The sequence below is a fragment of the Oryza sativa genome, chromosome 2 (assembly GCF_034140825.1).
Source record: "Oryza sativa Japonica Group chromosome 2, ASM3414082v1".
Taxonomy (NCBI): Eukaryota; Viridiplantae; Streptophyta; class Magnoliopsida; order Poales; family Poaceae; genus Oryza; species Oryza sativa.
Genome location: NC_089036.1, coordinates 16924498 through 16946072, shown reverse-complemented (window position 1 = coordinate 16946072; position 21575 = coordinate 16924498). Strand labels below are relative to the sequence as shown.

General features: G+C 41.9%; 2 protein-coding genes, 1 non-coding gene and 1 pseudogene across 4 annotated transcripts; 2 read left to right on the top strand and 2 right to left on the bottom strand.

Moving 5' to 3' along the window:
* Positions 1–16476, bottom strand: part of LOC107279997 (calcineurin B-like protein 3) — a 37330-nt pseudogene extending 20854 nt beyond the window's left edge.
* On the top strand, positions 37–1712 carry LOC112937988 (uncharacterized). Of its 2 annotated transcripts, XM_066308059.1 has the most exons (6): positions 37–116; positions 201–342; positions 582–855; positions 945–1035; positions 1119–1243; positions 1331–1712. In XM_066308059.1, exons 1-6 carry the CDS (start codon positions 85–87, stop codon positions 1501–1503), a joined length of 837 nt encoding a protein of 278 aa, XP_066164156.1. In that variant the 5' UTR covers positions 37–84; the 3' UTR covers positions 1504–1712. The 2 variants fall into 2 exon arrangements, with proteins under 2 accessions (XP_066164156.1, XP_025879298.1); XM_026023513.2 differs by having other exon boundaries at positions 46–342.
* Positions 2715–11452, bottom strand: LOC112937989 (uncharacterized). Its single transcript, XR_010739676.1, has 2 exons — positions 10205–11452; positions 2715–2896 (listed from the first exon to the last, which is right to left on the bottom strand). It is a non-coding gene; the product is annotated as an uncharacterized protein (transcript).
* Positions 16477–18471: 1995 nt separating the features above from the next.
* On the top strand, positions 18472–21074 carry LOC4329363 (uncharacterized). Its single transcript, XM_015768190.3, has 2 exons — positions 18472–18671; positions 20496–21074. The coding sequence occupies exons 1-2, from the start codon at positions 18513–18515 to the stop codon at positions 20853–20855; spliced, it is 519 nt and encodes a 172-aa protein (XP_015623676.1). The 5' UTR covers positions 18472–18512; the 3' UTR covers positions 20856–21074.
* Positions 21075–21575: the final 501 nt, after the last annotated feature.

Here is a 21575-nt window from a genome sequence, read left to right as displayed (position 1 = left end):
GCGCCAGCAGCTCTTGTTGCCAGCCGCCACCATTTCCACCCGTTCTTCCGGACGTCTCTTCCGAACGGCTGATTACCATGCAAGATGGAGAATGGCGTAGCCGTTCAACCATGGAGGTCACTCTTCCTTCATTCTATTGTTTCTTCTATTGATGGATTGTGCAATGCTATCATATTGTGTATATTGTCTTCCCCATGTAGAATTGTTCGGTTCCACGAGATACAAATGGATCACATACACTGGAAATGGTGGATTGTCCGTGTGAGGGTCATCAAGAAAGGACATCTGCAAGAGAATTATTACGGCGATCTACAAATTCGGTTAATACTAATTGATGAATTGGTAAGTCAAAATGATTTTTCAATCTTCTTTTTCAGAATTTTAGATCTAATATGTAGTTTATTTCCATTGTGACTCACTGTATCTAGCAAGCCTCTCAGTGCATGTCAACACTCTATTGCTTATCACCTCAGCCAATCAGATCACGCCGAAGCTAAAATCTTTATATTTATTGATTGATTGATTTTTACGACAATAATTTTTTTAGTGTCTTATAGTCTTACATCTCATAACATGTGTAGGGCACTAAGATGGAGGCAATTGTTTACCATCGTCAAGCTGAGCATTTCAACCAGCTTTTAAGATGTGGATCTGTTTATGATTTCTATAACGTCGGGTTTGATCCGACGGAAATGATCGTGCATCTAAGATTTAAGATAAGATCTCACTTCTGCATGATTCTCAATAGTGCAACAACTACCCGCACGCCTCATGGTCATGTCCACATGCTACGTTGTCCATGGCGTTTTCCAGAATATGATGATATTTTTTTGGCAAGGCACAATTCTTTAGTAGGTATATTGTTTGATTTGGTACTGACAAAAATACCATTCTTTGTTTAGTTGCTAGCAAATGAAAAACTAATGTGTCTATGGGTTGTGCAGATGTCATTGGATTAGTTGTGCATGTCGTGGACATTGAGTTCAGGAGTTTGTATTTGCGTCGGACAAGGATAATCGCGCTGGTTAATCCTAGGTACGACATGCTCCATTTCTTTACATGTATTAATTAATTGAGATCACACAACACTCATGTTGCATACAATTTTTGTAAATCAGGTTGCAGATAATTTTCGTTCGTGTATGGGACCAACAACTTACCCGCAACTTGACTAGGTGGCGCTCACCACGGACACATTTCGATTGTTTTGTGGCTACGCTGACGAGGGTGGACAGAAGAGCAGGTAAGGAAGCCCCCCTCTATTTCTCTAACATATTTGCCACCGTGATAAATCACATATTTTAAACTAACTGACCTTTTCCTTTTGCAGATGAACTATCAACTACTTATGAATCTGACATAATTTTTAATCCTGATTCAGCATCAGCAAATGAATTCAATGTTCTGCGCCAGGCGTTAGAAGTATCACCTTCTAATGTTCAAGAGCAGGTTGAAGAGTCTATCGCTAGAAGAAACCTTCATAATTATCAACGCCAAAACTAGAAGATTTTAATGAAGGCAACTATAGTTACCTTTATTTCGCATACAAATAATGATTTTTCGCTTCCAAGTTTTTATAGTGTCATCAACTTTGTTGCTTACTCAGAATAAGCAGCACAATTTTACAATCTCAATATGATACAAAAGTTGTTGCCACTCATATAAAATGTTGTCCACGAATCTATATGAAAAGCATTTTTTACGTGCGATCAAGATGATTTTTCCGAGTGGAGGATTTGACCGTATGTACCTGAGTGTCTAGAAAACTATATATTTTCACGGTTGGGTGGCCCAACCACACTGTATAATTGATTAACCCGTGCGGCCAAATCATACCGCCCGCATGGAAAAAAATTAAAACGCAAAAATCACTGCCTGCCCGCTGGCCCGCACGCATCCGGCCACCGCAACTTGTTGTCGCCGTCGTCGCACCGCATCACGCATCCGGCCGCCGCTACCGCGGCCGCCGCACACACCCGACCGCTGCCACACTGCATAGTTGATTATCCCGCGCGGCCAAATGATACAGCCTGCTCGGAAAAAAAATTAAAACACGAAAATCGCTGCCCGCCTTCTGCCCCGTACGCAACCGGTGACCGCAACTCGTCGTCGTCGTCGTCGCACCGCAGCACGCATCCGGCCGCCGCCGCCGTGACCAGCCGCGGCAGCCACACGCACCCGGCCGCCGCCACAACTCGTCGCCGTCGTCGCGCCGCCGCACGCTCTCGGCCGTCGTCGCATCATCTGGAAAATTGTTTTATATCTAAATCGTTCGCTCGTTGCTTGCTTCTGGTACTTCAAAAGCTACGTGCTTTGATTTTTTTTCCATGCTACTGTGCACTCGTCCTATTAACTGAGAAAGGATGTATACAAGCTATGGGGCCTGATCGGCCCATATCACGGAGCAATGAAACGTGACGAGCTGCTTCCGTTTTGTCGCCGCGAGATTGCCGCCGCGCGTGTAGCACCGACCTTCCGTTTATCTCGTCGGTTCCCACCTAGGCATCCCATCCACTGCATTCCAATCGCCGCCGCATCCAAGCGCCTTTCATCGGCGGTCGGCTGCCGCGACGACGCTGCCGCCGCAAGTGCAACACTTCAAATCGATCTTCAACTGCAACTGAATTTTGAAGAGGTGCCTTTCTACTGCACTATATGTGAAATAAGAGGTGAGCAGTAGCAACACCACCACATTCTTGTGGTATACTCTCGTTTGTTGCAAATTGAATTTCCATGTTATCTGTTTGTCTAATATTACAATTTTTTTTGGCAACTTCAATGATTCACTTCCAATAGAGTGTCAATTACAACAACATGATGTCGGCAAACTATCGCACACACATCTCCAACCGGGTTCATGCCCCCACGTCAGAACAGCTGCCTGATGCATCTCAACCTGTAACAATCATAAAACCATTTAACAGGAAAGGATATTTCACATGTTTGTTATTCTTCTTTTATTTGTCATTTTGTGTAAAATTTTATATCAAATTTTCGTAAGTTGAGGGTACGTTCCTCCTTTTGTATGTTTACCGTTACTTTATGCATGGCTGCAGGTCAGTAGAGTTCGATGAGATTAAGATGGAACACGTCTTCCGAACATGCTGGAAGGTGAGTGCGAAGGTGGTGTTCAAATCTCCCGTGCAGCAAAACAAATTTGGTGCTCAATATATTCGGTTTATCCTAAAGGATGCAACGGTATGTCACACGCATCACCCCTCTCCTCCTAATTGCTAGATATAATTGAGCGTTGTGCACAAAAATTATGGAAATTATGCCTTTATTATATATGTACAATTTAAACGTAGGATACAAGGATGGAAGCACTAGCGTATGACCAGCAAGCAGATCGTTTTAATGGAACCATACAGAGTGGCTTAGTCTATGATTTTACTAATGTGGGTTCCAACCGACCGATGTGCCTACCTATGCCAACCTAACCATGCAAGCTAAGTTTTGTATGATTCTGACACCAAAGACAGCCCTACGCAAGCCTCGTTTTGTAGACTTCGGTGCTATTTTTACCGACGCGATAAGTGATGATATGTTCATAGGTAAAGCAACAACCTTCAATAACTATTTTCAGCCCTATTTTTAAACTCTATAGTTATGTTCATTGCATAAATATTCGTTCAGATGTTGTTGGTGTGCTTATATACGTGGGAGAAATACATCATCACTAACTTTACGGACAAAGTATACCTACTAGGGATATTGCCTTGGTTAATCGTCGGTGAGTTCATTTTCAGTTTTTCTTTTACATAACATGTTCCCATATTGTGAGTGGTCCCTAATCCACTTTTAGTACTACAGATATAAGGTAATCTTTCTTCGAATTTGGGGTGAATATGCATCTCGACATACAGTGTGGTGGCAAGCACTTGTATCACAGTATTGCTGCATGTCTGCTACATGGCTCAAGAAATTAGATATTCTAACCGGTAAGTAACAAATCATCCTAAAATGAATTACTATTTTACCATTTTGTTTGCGAGGTAATAGAACTGAACACTGTCAGACTGACTTGCTTATCGTGCAGAGATATCAACTACTACGGTGGACTCCGAATTGACCAACTCTACAGATTCACTCAGTGCACCTGAGTTGGGCGTGATTCGTCATTTATTCGTTAGTTCTCATGAGGATGCTCTACAGTTCACTCAAGCAGTCGTTTCCTTGAGAGCGAAATTTATTACTATTGCTTCCCTTTTAGACCGATTGGATCCTCAAGGAATCATCAGACGAGATGTGCCTTTGATACAACAAGAGAATACTATCGCCCGTTTTTAATAAGCTTAAGAGATTGCTTTTAGATTCATGATTTTGGTTACATGTTTAACATTTGTAGGGATGCTCTGGTCTATTAACGTTGTTTTTTCGGTCGTAGAAACATAAATTAAACTGTCCTATTATTTCGATTATGATGATTTGTTATGTCCGGATTTCGTCCGGTATGTTCGAACCAGATAAAAAAACACATGGTTTTCCAATGATGCATATGTTCCCCCTTGCAATGCACGTGTTATTTTCATACACATAAATTAAACCAAAACTATAATATTATGAAAAAATATTTTACGTCCTAATTAATTGCATCCGGTTTGTTCGGACCGGATCGACCAAAAAATTTAATTGTGATACATTCCCTTTATTTTTTTAACGAGATATACGTACGTGCATGGTCCAACAATTTTGTTCTCTCAATTTTTTTCCTTCTAATTTTAATCGTAACCATGATATTGGATTTATTCAGTGTCCCGAAGATTGAAGGACAAAATAATCGAAGTGTCCCGAAGATTGAAGGACAAAATAATCGAAGGAAGGAAGAAGCATGAAACCGCCTCGACTCCTGCGTACCCAGGACACGTGAAAAGGCCCATCAACTCATCCAGATTAAGGCCTATATAAATATTAGTCAGGAAGGAAGGAAGAAGCGTGAAACCGCCTCGACTCCTGCGTACCCAGGACACGTGATAAGGCCCATCAACTCATCCAGATTAAGGCCTATATAATATTAGTCAGGAAGGAAGGAAGAAGCGTGAAACCGCCTCGACTCCTGCGTACCCAGGACACGTGATAAGGCCCATCAACTCATCCAGATTAAGGCCTATATAATATTAGTCAGTCAAGAATCACTTTCGAGTTGATAAGGCCCATCAACTCATAAAGATTAAGCCCTATATAAGATAAGCTGGTGCCCTATTTCCTTGCTAAGCGTTGTCGTGATATTCAGTTTGATCTGCTCGTCGTATCGCCGCCGCACAACTCGCCGAATACCAAGGCTGGTAAACAAGCGCCGCTGCCGTCGCAAAATCCACCGAAACCAGACTACGCGACCACCACACGATGGATGCATCGCCGTCAAATCCGCCCTCGCCGACTCCGCCACATCCGCAGACTCCTCCGCCACTACTGTTGTCGATGACGCCGCCGCCGCCGCCAGTCCCGTCGTCGCCGGCTCAGCCGCCAGTCCCGTCGTCGCCACCGCCGCCGCCATTGCCGTCACCGGCTCCTCCTCCGCCGCCCTTGCCGTCCTCTTCGGCGCCAAGCAATGTCAGCACAGATATTGATCCGGTAAGTTAAGCACCCAGCTTAATTAGTCCATGAAGACTATCGATACATACATACATACATACATATATATATATATAGGTAAATTAACTGGTGCTATATGGAGTATGGGCTCTAATATTCAAATTGAGTATATACCCAATTTGAATGAGTATGAATTTTTTTAAATGTTTAGGTATGAACATTAACTTCTTTACTAACAAGTTCAAACAAGTTTGAACTGAGTTTTAACTTTTTTTTGTTATATTTTGGTTCTAGGTATATAACATCCAAACATATAATTCGTTAGGTATATAATAATAAATTGTGAAATAAAGGTTAGTTTGAGTTATTTTGCTTTTAGGTATTAGTATGAATCAAATTCATATTCCTAGGTATATACTCACAATTTGAAAACTTTTAAAAATTTAAGAGAATTTGTGTGTTTTATACCTTGGAGCCTGGGCACCATAGAGTACCATATGAGTATCCTCTCTCTCTCTCTCTCTCTCTCTATATATATATATATATATATATATATATATATATATATATATATATATATATATATATATATATATATATATATATATATATATATATATATATATATATATATATATATATATATATATATATATATATATATATATATATATATATATATATGCGTTCTATTGCGATTTGGGTTACTTATAGCAGGCAGTACATTAGCTAGCTAATGTTAATGCATGGTACTGTAGATTAATGCTATACACTGTACGTTACTTGATTATTAATTAAAGCACCTAGCTAGCCATCCACTATTATATTAAAAAATTATTACTTACAAATATGTCAATTGCATTAATATATACTCCTACACTAGCTTGTGCGTAGTTCTCAGGGTTGCTTCTTTACTTATATGATGAACTCATCTCTCGCACTCGCAAAACCGAGGGACTCATTAACGCATAATTAATTAAATAGTTTTCAATTAGAACAAATATATTTTTATGGTTTTATAAAATAACTCTAACAACATAACTCAACATAAAATCAACCTGGCCCTCAGCTTATTTTACAAATAATATATAATACTCTGAGTGGTATGGTTCACCAAGAAAAAAAGATTGATAGCTATGATCGAGCAAAATAAAGCATTGCACCGACTAATGCTACAATAATATGTTATTGACATCCCTGCCGACGTGTTTTTTTTCCAGTGTTATATATAATTTCCATATGCAATATAGATATCCTTGCTTAATTTCATGTGGTACTCAGGTCAATCAAGACGCCATTCATGCTGATATCATTACAACCCCACCCTCAAAGAAAGCAACAAATTCGGAATCCGAGGAGCATGGAGTATGCAAAGTCAGCATGCCAAATATTAATGTACCATCAAATTTGATACGATCTATGTTTGGCCAGACCTACGAGTATCTCCCTCAAGGTACATTATGGTTTTCACATACTCCCTTCATTCCACAATGTACGGCAAAATTACTTTTTAAAGTTGTTTCATAATATAAGGCATATATGTATGCATGTCATTAACTAACACCTCTTCTCCACTAAAATATTATTATTTAAACTCTCCACCAAGACCTCTAATTTTATTGGGTGCATGCATAATTATCTCTTGGTCTTTGGTTTAATAGTGGTTGTGCTTTATATATAAAACTTTGTGATATCAGAATTCATTTTTTTTGTTTTACAGATTATGAATTAACAGACGAGGATGTAATGGCCATATTTTTAATTGAAGATTTGACTGAAAATTGTACACTGGTGGACATGGGAGATTTTTATAACAAGAAACATCACCTAACGTGCCTTCTCTGGAGATAAATTTTTGAACGATGATGTAAGTAAAACTACCTATGATGAAGCAACGTTACAATTTAATTGCCAACATATTCTTTATTAATTGCAGATTTTTAATTGAATCAACAGGTCATCAGTGCGTACATACACTGTATGAGGGAGCAAGCAAATAACGATAAGAAAGTCAAATATGAAAACCCGTTTCTTTCTGACATGCTGAAAGCGGCTGGGGTCAATGGAGTAAATGAAGATAAAGATAACTTTATTACAAAGATAGTGAAGAATTACCTAGACCATGAACTGGTATTGTTTGGATCTCTATATTTGATAGTATTTAAGTTTATTATTTATATATATATATATAATATAATATATGTCCTAACTCCATGTCTTGTTTAGATTTTTATTCCAATAAATATGAAAGATAAACATCGGTATTTACCGGTTGTCAACACAGAAAAACAACAGATACAAGTACTTGATTCCATGTGTATGACATTCAATCGTGTTGACCTCGCAAATACGGTTAGTGTACATGACATGTGAACTCTCTTTTTTTTTAAGATTGTAATTCATTTATGTATATTGCTGACTGCAAATATGATAATTGAGCAGCTACAAGGACTACAATATCATCTTAATATTATTGGACGGCAACAGGACTTGCCTAGCCACAAATGGGGTGACCTCAATGTTATCAAGTGGCCAATAATAGAACAACTAAAAGAAAGAATTCAGGAAGACAGGTATACTACAAATAAATTTTTCATGGAATATTAATATAAGATGAATGATATATTTCAAATGGTGTACTGTTGTTTAGTTTTTAATAGTTGTACTTATACTTTAAAACAATGCAGTTCTTCATGTGGACTATTCATGCTCAAACTTATGGAGAATTGGACAGGTGAATCACTTTCTCGTTCTATTACACAGGTGTGTTTCTTAATAAAAAAATAGTTGATCAAATATCTTATCTATTTTAAATTAAACAAATTTACTTTTTAATGCGTAGGAGGATATTACACTTTTTAGGTCCAAACTAGCCAGTGTATTATTACGTTGGAAAACAAATAAGGCGGTCATGACGACCGGGGAACAAAGCGAAGATACCAAAGATAGTGATGACGATGTTGTTATATTGGGTAGTCATCAACAGAAATTCAGCTCTACAAGGGACATTAATGAAACTAAAGAAGTAAAAAAAATATAGTTCACTACTCTCTGTGGTATCTAAGATGAGTAAACAAGAGTTGATAAGCGGCCTTCTGCACTACATCCAACAGATTAATTGTGCTGAAGCCATGGAGTAAGCCACTGCAATGCATTGTATACACAATCGTAATTCATATATGCATTAAATTTTTTCTTTGATTGACAGGAAAATATGGGTACAAAGTTCAATGCCGCACTTTATTAGCTTGAGTCTTAAACAGCTTCAAACAATACTAAAGAAGGACGAGCCATTGGAAAGTGAATGCTTCAACATGGCTATTCATAAGTTCATGTATGAAAAAATCGAGATGATTCATAAAACTAAAGAAGCAATATCGAATCATTGCCTGGACTTGCAATTTTGGGTAAGTTTTTAAATTCTAATGCTCATGTCATTCTCTATTGCTCATGTTATTACCTAGAATCGCAATATCGAATATATTGATTTCTCTATTGCTTATGTAATTGAACCATTTTTTAAATCATGTAGAGGGTTACTGGCTTTGGTAAAGACCTGGTCCACCATGACAACATAAATCTTGCAGAGACCGTCGGTAGTTGGTCAGAAATTCATTACAAACTTTCACAGTGCAAAGCGATAAGATCGCTAAGATTCCATCGTATATGGCCGTGTTTTATATATTATCTTGATGGTTGATCTTTTGTAGATTCTTATACTAGTACGCCATGCTCGAAGTTTTATCGTGCTCGTAGTGGACCAAGAAAGTCAAACGCTCTATGTATTAGACCCAAATCCACTTATGCCAGAATATAAAAATAACCCAAACATGAGATACACCAGAAAACTGATAACTATTTGTGATCACTTCAACAAAGCTATGAGAAAGGCATGCCCTGGCTCTAGGTGGAATGAAGACATCAACTTGTGGAGGCAAGTAATTGTCAATAATCCGGTTTACAACAGGTAAGTTATCTTCTTAAAAACACGTTCAAACCAACAAATTTAACTGTGTAGAGAAAGGGAAGCTAACTCTTCAATTTCCTTAGGAGTTTATCGGGTTTTCTTGTTCATCTTTTCATGTGTACATGGAATAATAAAGAACCACATTTGTCGGCAATTAATGTAAGTCGTGACAGGCATTGATTATTTATATATTACATTATTATATATTTACCAAAATTTAACTTATTAAATACATGTGCAGGATGGTGACGAGCTAAGGAAACTTTTTTTTTGCTAAATCTACTGATGTACCAACAAAATGAGTGTGAAAGCAACATCCCTAACGGCGTACAAGATTTTCTAAAGTGTATAAAAAATGCACAACATTAGGGTAGTTATTTAACTATATGGAACAACATTAGGGTAGTTATTTAACTATAATATGGAGTGATTTAATTTGAGGTGATCATCCATTAGAAATACCGTATCTACTGGATGTTCTATATTTCTTGTTTGTGCTTTATTTGTATAACATCATCAAATTTTCATAGATGTCTTCTATCTATGTTGCTTTTTATAATTTAGTAAACGCCATGAGATTGTTTCATTACGATGCCATATTTGTCTTTTCGATGCCAGAATTTACCCCCCGTGATCAACAAAATTCCCCGTAGCAACGCTACTAGTGAAAAAAAAACGTTTCGCTTCATTCTATTTTTTCACCTGTCTGTTCCATCGCGCGCCGCTCCTCCTCCTCACCGAGCCGCCGCCGCCGCTCCTCCTCCTCGCCGAGCTGCCCCGCCGCCGCCACTCCTCGCCGAGCCACTCCTCCACTGCGCGCAGCTCCTCTTCCTCACCGAGCCTCCGCCGCCGCTCCTCCTCCTCGCCGAACCGCTTCTCCACTGTGCGCCGCTCCTCTTCCTCACCGAGCCGCCGCCGCTGCTCCTCCTCCTCCTCCTCCTCGCCCGTTGCGGGGAAAGGGGAAAGGGGGAGACGGAGGTCGCGATGACGCCGCCGCCGCCGCGGGCGAGCTTGAGGACGAGGTACACGGTGGAGCGGGTGGCGAGGACGTCGAGGAGCCCCACCACGTGCGGGTGGCCATGCATGTGGCGGAGCGCGGCGACCTCCCGTTCCACGCACCTCCTCGCTGCGGCAGCCGCCTCGGGCGAGAGGCACGGGTGGTGGTGCGGCTGCTTGCGGATGGAGGTGAGGTGGTAGACGGCGGCGGCAATAGCGGCAGCGATGGCGTGGTCGAACTCCGAGCTCGGCACACAGCTGTAGTGGTCAGAGGCTAGGCGTCGTTCTTGATGTCGAGGCTGAGCGGGGTCAGAAGCTCCATGGCGCGGGCTCGTTGGCGGGGGAGGGGCACGCCGCAAGGAGCTTCCCGAGGCCCGCCGCGTCATCGTCGGTCGCCAGCTCAAGCAGCCTCGCCGAGACGGCCGCCTCGGCGGCGGCGGCGTGCAATCGGAGAAGGTGTTCGATGCTGCCCGCCCCTTCCGCGGCAGCGTTGGACAACGAAGAAGAGCGGCGGCATTGGACGACGATGTGCTCTGCGGCGGCGCCGGCGAGTTGAAGCCGAGCCTCTCGCGGCGGCGCCGGAGGTCGAGCAGCAGCTTCTGGGCGAAGTCGCTGGAAGTCGAGCAGCAGCCTCTCGCCAGTTTGGTGCCTAAAGAACAGAAAAAAGAAAAAAAAAGTACAGTGTAGTTTTCTTCGAGTTGGTCAGTCAGTGTGTTCAGGCTCTCATTATCCTGACTCACCTTTGCCTTGTTCTGCTTCAATGAGTCTCCTACAGTGAGGTGAGGTGTCTCATACTCTCATCTCACCTTGGATGATGCATCCTGTTTAGTGGAAGATTGCCTTGGAAGTAACACATCACTCTGATCTGTTTGCATCCTCAGTTTCACCAGAATGCAAGCAAAGCAAGAAAGATTGTTTGCATTTGGAATCATCCTTGATGATGAGGCTTGTAGTAGTAGCTTTTTGATAAGGTTTGTATGAATCATTTATCTTTTGCTCTGTTTATATGGACCATATCACTTTGATGGATGAAAAACTAATATATTTTGATGAAAACCTTTGATGGATGAAAAACTTATAATTTTTTTCTTTCAAAATTAGCATTTTAAATACGAAATATTGAACAGATTAGGTTTTTACGAGTAATTTGTATGTAAACGGTCCCACAGACCTTTAGGGGTATTACAGGTATTTCTTCTACAACATACAGTTTCACAGCTGTTCTAACCAAATGGGCTTCTGCTTTAGCCACAGCTGATTTTCCACAGCTGCTTTTCCACAGTCCATAGCTCACAGCAGCTTTTTCAAAAGCCACAGCTCAACCAAACACACCCTTAATCTCTTCCATCTAACTCCACCACATCCCCAATATATTTAGTCTAATATCACTTATGATGCATCTCTTTGCATTGCTTTTGTTGCAATTGCACGTGGCCAAAAAAGAGCAAGATCAGCTAGCATGGCAATAGGAGAAGGCATCCATTGGCAGCTTTGATGACCATCGATCCTCTTGGTAGTGCTATTGGTGGCTGCGCCGATGGCGCACGGGTAGGTGGCACAGCACCGAAGATGATCACTGCCGATCCTGATTCTGGACCAGCTGTGCCAGCAAGGAAAAAATGGCTGCCATGTGTTGGTATTTTTTATGATCACAGATAAAATCCGCAAGCGCACGGATATACCGATGTAGCACTTCCCCTATGGAGTATTCCAAGGGTATCGAATCCAAGGGAACGTGTGTGGTCAGATCTTCCTCCGGTTCATCCAAGGACACCAAGCAAATGATAGGCTAGGATAGAGAGGATTTACTAGTGAGGAACAGTGTCTAGGGAAAGCTTAACTTTAATCCTAATGCAATACTTCAGGCACTGGCAACCCGCTGTTACCAGATGTTGCTCTACTACGTACCCGGACAGGGAGGACTTAAGTGATCTTGAGGGCTGTCACCATCTCTACACCCACCTCAAACGTACTGTGGGATACGCAGCAATTACTGGATAACAATTACCTAAACACCACGTCTAAGCAATTACTATCTACCTTAGTGTTTATAACTCACCAAAGTAATCACTATATTTTAGTTGATTATAGTGAACAATAATCCCATATGCTACTTAGGAACTAACCAAGAGATAATTCTCACAAGACAAATCTAAATTACTCAAGAAGAATATTATATTGAATTCAGAGTAATAAACAGAATAAAAGAAATAGGAGAAAATTACCGACAACTCCGGAATTCTTCCGACTTCTTCTACTCTACTCTCTTCCTATTCTAGTATACAATATAGTACAATAAAGCCTCTTATAATTCAGTTCAAGCTTGGAAGTGTGTGTTGAAGTGAGTGAGATGATGTCCTTATATAGGGGTAGGTATGACGGTTGGCGAAGGGAAAATGTCCGAAGTGCCCTCTAACCGCCATCAGGGAATGATCTGGAGCGTCCACGCCAAACCCCAACCTGAACGACTGTGGTTCGGCCAAACCTGGGCTGGGCCCATCTGGCCTGGTCTTCGGCCCATCTCTTCCCCTAATCCTCCTTTATCCATTTCTTGGCATTTTGGGTTGATTTACTGATGTTTTGATGAAGTTCACAACCCATCCTTGTATGGACACAGAATTCTCCTCACTTTAGTCTAGATTTCCTCCCAACATCGGGGTTTATCACCTGCATATAAATATACACCAACACTGTGGAATATGTGAGATTTAAGCACCTATCACTATGTTGGATGTTTTATTATCCGAACTTTATACAGATGTTGGCGGTATAAAATCGACATTTAACAACCGCCAACACCATGATGGCGGTGGTATGGTCCAGTCAAAAGGTACGATAAGGAAGAACCTTGACATTCACGTCGTCATCGACAGAGACTGGTGCACTACTTCGACCAGTGCATTTCCCGCCATGCCATCGCTGGAGTTAGCTAGAAAGGAGGAAACACAGGTCCGGGGTGGCAGCTATGTAGTTGTCGTCGATCGGCCACCACCAAGCTAGGCGCCTCTCATCTTGCGGCCAGTGTGATGCGGAGGTGGAGGCAGTTCGGCCGGTCTTTGTCAGGCACCATGCAGCGAGCGGCATGCCATCGACAAGTTCTGGCCACAATTGCTTCTCCTCGAGGACGAATGCCGTGATCTAGTCCATGTTGTATGTGAGGCAACAAGAAATATGTCACCCCGTCAGAGACGATCACGTGCACCCATGTCCTGTCCCGATGGTGTGTGGTGGGCTTGGTGCCTCTACCTCCCTAGCTCCACCACGCACAGTGGTGGCCACCACCGAGGGTGAGGACGGTGCAGTCCTACGGCTCGTGCAACAGCAGCGTACGTGTTGTCGTGTTGATGCGCAACACATTGTGTTCTCTCGACTATGCAGCCCTGCCGAGCGTGAACGAGTAGTTGGTGGGGTGGTCCTCATCATTGGGGACGAGGGAGACGCCATGTCAAGCACACGGAGCTACCGGTTGTTGTAGATGAGGAGAAAGATGTCGTCGCCATGCGAGCATGGCCACCTCATCGGGTTGCACCTCCCTGCGCACACCCGCTTAGTGACGTCGCCAGACACGCGTCACACGCCCATGAGGTAGATGTCTACTAGCTTGGCTAAGCTTGGCCTCCTTCAAAAAGACCCAAAATTAGAAAGCATGTCATTAGACGAAGGTTGAATAAATATTTGACGGCAATACCATGGTTTTAATAGTGGTATTATTTTAATACGGTAAATTTGCAATTGTGTGATTTTCAAAGACATCACGCAAAGGTGTGTTTTCATTGGCGTCACGTGGTAGGTATCACGAATATTAATGGTGTTTTTTTCGATACGGTAAATATGCAATGCCATCGATCAAATTGCTCCATATTTAACACCCGCTGCAATGCACGGGCATTTTGCTAGTGTACGAAAATAAACCAACCTTGTAGGGTTGCAGCAACTCATCACCAACCCGGCCATATCTGACAGCCACTGCGCTAGTATCGCCACCGCCATCTCGCGATTAATCAATCTCAGACGACTTGACTTGGTTTGGTTAAAGTACTCTCGGAAGATGATGGTTTTTAGCTAGCCAGCTAGATTGACTCCGGTTTGGAGGATGAACACCGGCGGATTGGAGGTTTCCGGCGTGCGGAGGATCTGGTGCAAACTGTTATAATACCGGCCGTGAAACGAAGCAGCAGCAGTCAAAGACGGAATCCAAGCCACCCGATTGAAGCGCCACGATCGTCGATCGGGGCGTGAATTGATCTCATCAACAAACTACCATGCGTGCGACTACTCCATCTGTTCCAAAATAAACCAAGCTCGTACATCGATGTAACACAGTCTAATATTATGAATGCAATATGGATATGAAGCATATCCTAATTGTGTTGAAGCAAGTGTGTGGGCCGACATACGCGTCGATTGTGTTGGGGAGTTCGTGTCCGTATAATATTCCTAGCTAAGCTATCACGTGATGATGATTGTTAATAATAACTTGTAGAGCATATCCTGATTGTGATGATCTTCTTTGGTTAAGGTTGATCATTTCCTTCTGAAGTCATTAGACATGGACTTTGAACAAGTATCAACTTACAATTAATCTTGTCCTCAATGGGAGCATCAGATGGAAGATGGATAAAGCTACTACAAACTCTTTAAATCCAAGAGCTTATTCATGCTTCACGTTAAATAAATCGAATACCTACAAAGCAAAACAGCAAAAATACAAGACAAAAAAGCAGCTAGTCTGCTGCTTTGTCCTTACATACATGTTGACAATATCATATGTGTCCGTTTTAGCGGATTGAAGGCAAAGATTCCTCGTTTCCCACGTGCAAACTTTCCATACCACTAATGGTGTATTTTTTTTACAAAGAAAAATATATCCAAAAGTTGTTTTAAAAAGTCATATTAATCCATTTTTCAAGTTTACAATAATTAATATTTAATTGATCGTACATTAATGGTTCACCTCATTTTACGTATCTTGTCAATCTTCTTCAATTATCTCGTCTGAAACACTAGTACTGAATCGTGTGTCCTAAGTACTAACTGTAAATAAATCCTATGATATATCAGCACTTTAGACCATTTTAGATTTGGATATGTGGCATACTAAAGAGCTGGTTTATTTACAAGAGGGTGAAAGTGCAAAAATCATCTGCTTTATTTAGGTGAATTAAGAGAGAAAGAAAAAGCTCATCAAAGCATGCAAGTGTATACATACCTGATCAGCAAACAGGTGCCTCCTTTTTCAGGACCAAATACTCTCAAGTTGAACTCTTCCTGCAAATTAAATTGAAACATTATTAGTTAAGACGGTGATGTAAAAAGACCGAAATAATGGAGAAATACTAGGAATGTATTTGGTGTTTCTTCAAAACTTTAGGCAGCTTCAACTTTGGCCCCATGTAATCAGTTTGGCTAGAAATCAAAGACTAATTATTCATTGGTAACATGAAGAAATAATCATTGAACGGCCGAGGCTTCATAATTGATTGGGATTAGTGAGCCATCGCATGCAGCGAGTAAACAATGACATGATTCATTCATACGTGTTTAATTTCCGTTTGATGTGTACCATCATCAAGGGCAAACAAATGCATGCATGCATGCATGCTTCAAGGTATGTGTAAACCAAATAACGATTCTACTAATCAATATGCATTTATAACCTAGTTAAACATGATGAACAAACGCGGCGTACCATGTTGATCTTGCCATCTTCGATGACGGCACCATCGATCCTCTTGAAAAGCTCATACAAGGCTTCAATCTCGTTGACGGTGTCTGCAAAAAGAAAGAAACAAAAGTAATAAAACAATAATTCCACTAATCTAGTACAACATGTTTGTATCTAATCTACTTGGATCTAACAAAATATTAATTGGTGGATGCTTACATATGGTTTGGGCGGCGAGAGCTTCCGGGTTTCCAGCGCCGTCATTGGTGACGTTAGGGATAGGGTTGCAACAGCTCATCACCAACCCGGCCATGTCCGACAGCCACTGCGCTAGTATGGCAGCCGCCAACTCGTGCTTAATTAATCTCAAACGGCTTGACTTGGTTTGGTTGAAGTACTCTCGGAAGATGAAGGTATTAGCTAGATTGACTCCGGTTTGGAGGATGAGCACACGGTGGATCGAAGGTTTCCGACGGGCAGAGGATCTAGTGCAAATGGTTATAATACCGGGCACACGACCGCGAATTGAAGCAAGCAGCGGTCAAAGACGGATTCCAAGCTGCCCGATTGAAGCGCCTCGATCGATCGATCTCACCGCGTGAATTGATCTGTTCAACAAACTACCTTGCATGCGACTACTCCCTTGTACGAAAATAAACCAACCTCGTACATCGATATGATACATCCTAATAATACTATAAATCTGGATATGAAGTATACCAAGATTGTGTTGAAGTATGTGTGTGGGCCGACATACACGCCGATGGTGTTGGGGAGTTCATGTCCGTATAATGTTCTTAGCTAATCTATCATGTGATGATGATTGTAAATAATAACTCGTAGAGCATGTTCCACATTACTTTCATCAATCCAACAATTTCATGTTTTTTTAAGTTAAATAACATCAGCCTTCAACTTTAGCGCTAAACTTATTTTCAAAATCCCAGGTTCTTTCTCCTTAAATATTGCTCTCCCACCGCATGATATAGGAGTTTGTTTCACAACCACGATCGCCGAATGCCACCCTCCAGCAAATACCAAGCACGGAGAGTTCGCAACCAAAATATTTGGCGGTTGCGAGGTGAGCGTAACTCAACTGGTTATGTTCCTTGTGCTGATACCAGCCCACCTAGGTTCAAGTATTTACGGCTAACTAGGAAGGTAGCCCACGCATTCGCGCAGGAATGTACCATACGTAGGATGAATTTAAGAAACTTTTAAGAGCGGTATACCAGCGAAATAATACCTGCAACATTTCAAAATTGTGATTTTCAATGAATTTTGTTTGTCGGCATTACATGACGAATTTAATTGTTATTTATAAAGATGATGGTTTTTAGCTAGCTAGATTGACTCGGGTTTAGAGGATGAACACCGGCGGACCGGAGATTTCCAGCGGGCGGAGGATCTGGTGCAAACGGTTATAATACCGTCCACAAATCGAAGCAGCTAGAGTCAAAGACGGAATCCAAGTCGTCCAATTGAAGCGCCTCGATCATCGATTGGGGCATGAATTGATCTCATCAACAAACTACCCTGCGTGCGACTACTCCCTAAGCACGTACATCGATGTGACACAATCTAATATAATATGAATGTAATCTGGATATGAAGCATATCCTGATTGTGTTGAAGCACGTTTGTGGGCCGACGTACACGCCGATTATGTTGGGGGGAGTTCGTATCCGTATAATGTTCCTAGCTAAGCTATCACGTGATGATGATTGTAAATAATAACTCAGAGTATATCCTATACTACTTTCGTCAATCCCATAATTTTGTGTTTTTATGTAAATAAAAAAATCAGCCTCCAACATTAGCCCTAAACTTATTTTCAAAACTTATCGCTTCTTTCTCCTTAAATCTCTCTTCTACCGCATGATATAGCAATTTATTTCACAATCACGATCACCAAATGCCAAGCATGGAAAGCAATGAGCCCATCGTAACTTCCTCAATCTCATGATATGCTAACCAATTCTTCATACCCGTCGATAGCTGAGATGTCCATGGTAACAATATTCTTTCAGAGATACTTATAAGAATATGGTGTGTGTGTTTATATAGGTGAGAGTGTACGTGTAATCTATAAGCAGGTGCGTTTGTAATGTGTTTCTAAACAAGTCAAAATATTCGAGGTTCCCGGACCATATACACATGATGGGCCATGCACGGAGGAGAACAAGTAGCCATCAACCTGGGCCGGCCCAACAATGGCGCCGCCGGCCGCCACTCTCCTCCTCCTCCTCCCTTCTCCCCATTCTTCTCTTCTTTATTTATAGCGTCCTCACCACCAATCCCTTCCTCCGCCCTATTCCTCTCTCTCTCTCTCTCTCTCTCGCACAGATCATGAACGGCGTCGAGGTGGTGGGAGAGGGCCGCGGCGGCCGCGACGCCGAGGCGGCGGCGACGGTGGGGCTGGAGGAGCTGCGGAGGAGGATGGCGGACTTCGCCAGGGAGAGGGATTGGGAGCAGTTCCACTCCCCAAGGAACCTCCTCCTCGCCCTGGTTCGTCTTCTCCCCTCCTCACCCTCCCCATTTTTCTTTCCCAAATTCATTCCTCTATTTGATTTTCTCATTTTACATTCACTCCGATTTTCGGAGGGTTTCTTGGCTTCTTGGTCCAAGAAAAGAAAAGAAAAAAAAAGAAGACCAAACTTGAGAGAATGAATTGCACGTACTAGTCCATCCATCCTTTTCAGGTTGGTTTCTGTACTGGAATTGCAAAGGTTGAATGGTTGATGGCGCCTTTCTCTTTTGGGACCAACTGTATACAAGTAGTAGTACTCCATCATGGATTTATGGTATTTCGACTTTGACATGCACGAGGGTGAAATGGGGATAAATAGATAGGTATAGAGAGTGGCTGACTGGCTGTATACAAAAAGGCAGTGTTCCAAGAAGTCTTTAATCGTGCGATATGTTTATATAATAAAACTGTCATCTCACACAGTGGGTGATGAATTGATGAACTGATGATCGGATGGATGTTTATATGCGGGTAAAAGGTAGATTACGCTCTGTTGCGAGTAATAGTTTTGATCTGTTCATAGTGGAGTACCGGATTATTACATTAATTACTTCGTTTTATATGCTACAAATGTACCGCTGTAATACTGTGTCAGCCGGTTTATGGATGAGCGAGTGCTATTGGCGTAATCGGCCTGGCTCTGAACCAATGTGCCTAAGGCAAGGGACTTTGCCTACATATTTACTGTTATGCTTGCGTAATCATGTTTGCTCTAAAATATCATTGTTTGAAGCTTATATGGCTGTGATCTTTACTGAATGATTTGATGTAAACCACCTATTCTAATTGGATATGGCATTTGCCTACATCATATTGTGTTGAAAAGGGCATTGTACAGTTATTAGTTTTAGATCTCAAGGTTTATCAGAGTAATGTATTCTTACTACGATTGTGTCAGGGTAAAGGCCAACTAGAAATAGGTATGTCGAGGGCATCATATAACACTAAAGTTTAGATGTTGATTTCGAGAGGCTAATTTGAACAAACTCTTTTCTGCTTTACTGAACAGAAAGGAGCTTTATGATCCCCTTGTCTGTGAGATGTCTCATGACAGTCTAAGTGATGTTAACTTGACAGTAAACATTGGCATTGTGTCCTTTTGTCTGCCTCGCTGTTTGGGGACTATATGCAGTGTTTGGGTTTAATTAACCTTTTGTCTACCTCGCTGTTTGTGGTATCTAGAATTTTCTGAATGCAATTTTCTTATCTAAATGTTCTATCTAGTCAAGGACTCAAGGGCTTTTGTTTTGTTCTAAGTAAAATTGGAATAAAAATAATATCATAGAACAACTTATGCTTACCCCTACGTTCAAACCAACATAATCCACTCACCAACCATTTCCTGACAAAGGTATATGTGCAGTAGTACAACAGTGGAAGAAAAACAAAAATTCTTTAATCCTGACCACATTGAACACTGCCAAATACACATGTTGCAATGCAATGTATCCTATTTTGGCCTTTGCACTGTTAGGTTATCCATATCAATAGTTTGCATGAGTTGGACTTAAGCAGGATCCCACTCACGTCACCTCACCCTGTCCACAATGTGCTCTTCTGCATTGTGGTGGGGGCCATCTCAAAAGGCCTACTAGAGCAGAATCCCTTTTTTTTCCAAGTGTTGCCCACAGCCCACACCTAGGAGATGCCCATAAGAGAACAATTGTGGGAACTATAAGCTCGGCATCTAGCTCAATCCATGACCCTAGCCAAGTTGGCAGCCAGCACAACAATCTTTTTCTCATCCAGTTATCTTCTGTAATTTGTGTATAATCTGTGGCTGGTTCTTGTGCGCTGTGCAGGTAGGGGAGGTAGGAGAGCTCTCTGAGATATTCCAGTGGAAAGGGGAGGTGCCCAAGGGGCTCCCCGGCTGGGACGAGGCGGAGAAGGTGCACTTGGGGGAGGAGCTGGCCGATGTGCTCCTCTACCTCGTCAGGCTGTCGGACATGTGCGGAGTCGATCTTGGCAGCGCTGCTCTACGCAAGCTGGAGATCAATGCACGCAAGTACCCAGCAAGCCAGTGCAAGGGCTCATCCAAGAAGCATACCTACTACAGCTCCAGATGCGATGTTAGTGGTAACAGCAACGGCACCAACCATCTCACCTCTAACGAGGAGCATGACAACAACACCAGCAGCAACAACGACAACAATGGAGTCTAAGACTTATAGAGCAGCTTGGATGGTAGCTTGGCTGGTTCTTGCGTTTAGTGATCCTCGCTAATTATGTGCCGATACAGGGAGTAGGCATTGATCTCTTTTGGTGGTAAAGAATCAAGTTTATCTAGTTGTGTTTGATTAGCTGTCCTCTTTAATTAGATGCCTAGAGAGTCAAGTGTTGGTCCAGCTACATAGCTAATGAAATGGTATCCAGCTTCTGCTTATCTAGCTCCAGTACCCAGTTGCATGCATATGCTGCAGCACTGGTGTGCATTTACTTGCATTTGCTGCCACACTGCTTTCTGCCAGGAGCACAGGACCAAGTCAAAAGTGTGGTCTCACTTGCCTCCACTTTGTCATTGCTGAGCTCTTGAACAGCTTGATGAGGCTTCAATTGGTGAATAGCATTCAAGTCCTTCTGTTGGTAGTAGCAGTACAATTGAAAGAAGAGAAAAAAAAACATCATGCAAATCTTTACTTGCTGCTCTCTGACAAGTGGACCTGGCACACTCAGGATGAAATTCAGGAAGCTTGCATTTTTGTCGGCAACTGTTGGTAAAGATTTTCTAGAAAATCTTTTCCTGCCTGCACATCCTATCTGTTTTGTGTTGATCAGGATTCTGATCAGCTCAGTGAAATTTACTTGGAGCTGAGCTGGGGGACCAGTGGGCTGGATGGATGGCTAGGCAGTGTGAGGGACTATTCTCATGTCTTGAATTGTGT